The sequence below is a fragment of the Castanea sativa genome, chromosome 1 (assembly GCF_040712315.1).
Source record: "Castanea sativa cultivar Marrone di Chiusa Pesio chromosome 1, ASM4071231v1".
NCBI lineage: Eukaryota > Viridiplantae > Streptophyta > Magnoliopsida > Fagales > Fagaceae > Castanea > Castanea sativa.
Genome location: NC_134013.1, coordinates 12,695,152 through 12,697,774, shown reverse-complemented (window position 1 = coordinate 12,697,774; position 2,623 = coordinate 12,695,152). Strand labels below are relative to the sequence as shown.

Sequence of the window (2,623 nt, the reverse complement as noted above, 5' to 3'; positions counted from 1 at the left end):
GTCTGGTAAGATTATCCTAGAAACTGGAAATTTTACCTAATCATTACGAGACTACCTTTTTTTTTTTTTTTTGATAAGATTACGAGACTACCTATATAAATTATGAAATCGCCTTTTAAATTTTCTAATAGTGTGGGACCTACATGTTCTAGATTTAATTTTTTTTGATAAAAAAATAATAATAAAAGGCAATAAGGTAGAGCCCTACAGTATTGACAAGTGACAAGACAAGTGATCCATAATTGACCTTTAACACGTCATAATTAAATGAAAAAAAATGAGTACAGGTAGGGCTTTTACAGATTGAGATCATGCACTGATACCATTGTCCATTGGTATGAATGGTTGATTTTTAAAGTTGCAAAAAAATGAATAAAAGTAAAAAAGTAAAGGCAAAATAGTAAAAAAAATTGTGAGAGGATTGGGTGAATTGTAATGCAATCGCACCGAATCTCATTCCAATTTTTCCTGTCTTATGAAAAGAAAAAGTCAATTTTAACCCATCCCATTGTAACAACGGTTGGGTCGGGTTAATGTATGGATCATTGTAAGGATCCTAGTGTTTGACTAAATTTAAGCTAAACCAAATGGTCTTGGAAATCCATAGGGGCTTGTTGTGTGTTTGTGTAGATTGGAGATGTGACTTATTTTATTAAGGGAAAAATAAGAACACCATTAATGAATATACATACATATATATATATATATATATAAATATATATATATATTTTGATGGGAAACAAACAATATATTATCCAACAAGCTGAAATTGGAGTACAACAGAGAAAGGAAACTACAAAAGCTGAAACTAGTCAGATATCATCTAGGATGAGATGTTCTACACAGCTGGGATTAACTCCCTTCCAAATTAGTGAAAAACCTGAAAGTCTAGCAGCTTTTGCAAGTTCATGGGCAACTTGGTTGCCATCCCTTTTCAGGTGTTGGTATGTGCACCAACTGAAGGAGACCGAGCAGTTTCTAATGTCTTGAAGGATGAATCCAATCTCACCACCATCATCTTCGTAATTAAGAGCTTGAATGATAGAGAGGGCATCTGACTCGAAGATAGCATGGGAGATTTTCATTTCCAAAGCAAGCACCACTCCATGCAGAAGAGCTAAGGCTTCAGTAGTTTCTGCCAAGTAGGAAGACTGAAGAACTTCACTAGAAGCTGCAATTGAGAAGCCTTGGCTGTCCTGGATAATCACCCCAATGCAATCGTTGGTACCATTATTAGAGGTGGCGCCATCAACATTTATTTTGAAGAAGCTAGAAGGAAGAACTTTCCATTTGAGGGCAGAAGGGGGATGGGGCAGTGGGGGGTGGGAGCAAGCTTCCTTAAAATCAATAAGGGTTCTATTGGCCATTTCCTAGCTTCGGCTTGGAGGGGAACCCGAGTCATCACGCACTACTTGATTACAATTCCACCAAACAGACCAGGCTGTTGCAAAGAAAATCTCCATGTCATGCAAGGTGCCCCTCTCAATGATGTCTAGGACAATGTCAATAGGATCACGGATTGGGCGTGAAAGGTCTACAGGGCAGTCAGACCAGTGTGCCCACGTAAGCTTGGCATGATCACAGTGAAAAGAGCATGGGCCACAGTCTCTATTGCTCTGTCACAGATGCGACAGAAGCTAGAACGCGCGATGCCTCTGTGACTTAAGTTTTCCATGGTGGGTAGGCCATTAACACAGATCCTCTAAGCAAGGACTTTAAGATTTGGGGGGACTTTTTGGTGCCATATTCTTTTCCAAACTAGAGAGCTAGAGCTGTTTGACGAGCATTCACCTACGCTTGGAGGTTTCACAATGCTTAAGGCACTGTGATAGGCACTTTTAACTAAGAAGGTCCCATTTTTATTACCAGTCCAGATTAGACTGTCTTCGGGCAGGTTGTAGCTCAGTGGGATTGATAGGATTGTGTTGGCTTTAAAGGAAAGGAAGAGTGAATAGACTACATCAGTCTTCCACCATTTAGTGTCCTCGTCTATGAGAGACGATACCATTGGGAAATCTTCGAAGTCGGATGGTGGGGAGATCACTTTGAACGTTGTTGGCATTGGTAGCCACTTATCTTTCTATATATGGATTTTACGACCATTTCCCACTCTCCATCTTATTCCCTTTCAGATCACTTCAAGGTTATTGTGAATGCTTCGCCAGACATAGGACGGGTTGCAGACTTTTTAGAGTTGAGAATATCATTACATGGAAAATACCTGGTTTTGTAAACTCAAGCCACCAAAGAGTCGGGGTTGGTGAGGATTCGCTAACCTTGTTTGGCTAACATGGCTAGATTAAAGGCTTGTAAATCCTGGAAACCCATCCCACCATGAAGTTTTGACTAGCTCATTTTCTTCCAACTAACCCAATCAATTTTGTGCTCTTTATGTTTCTGCCCCTACCAAAAATTGTGCATCATATTTTCCAAATCAGTGCATAGTATCTTGGGGAGCTAAAAATAGCTCATGGGATATGTTGGGCTTGCTTGTGCGACTGCCTTGATGAGAATCTCCCTCCCACCAATTGAAAGGAACTTTCCCTTCCAACCAGCAAGCTTTTTTGCTACTCGTTCCTTGATTTCAGCAAACACTTGGGATTTTGATTTCCCAATGATGGAG

General features: G+C 39.9%; 1 protein-coding gene across 1 annotated transcript; it reads right to left on the bottom strand.

The window, feature by feature from the left end:
- Positions 1–812: 812 nt before the first annotated feature.
- On the bottom strand, positions 813–1,367 carry LOC142612379 (uncharacterized). Its single transcript, XM_075784495.1, has one exon. The coding sequence runs from the start codon at positions 1,365–1,367 to the stop codon at positions 813–815; it is 555 nt and encodes a 184-aa protein (XP_075640610.1).
- Positions 1,368–2,623: the final 1,256 nt, after the last annotated feature.

Bases quoted from the DNA above. Each gene is read 5' to 3' on its own strand.
- LOC142612379 (XM_075784495.1), bottom strand. From the start codon at position 1,367: ATGGCCAATAGAACCCTTATTGATTTTAAGGAAGCTTGCTCCCACCCC.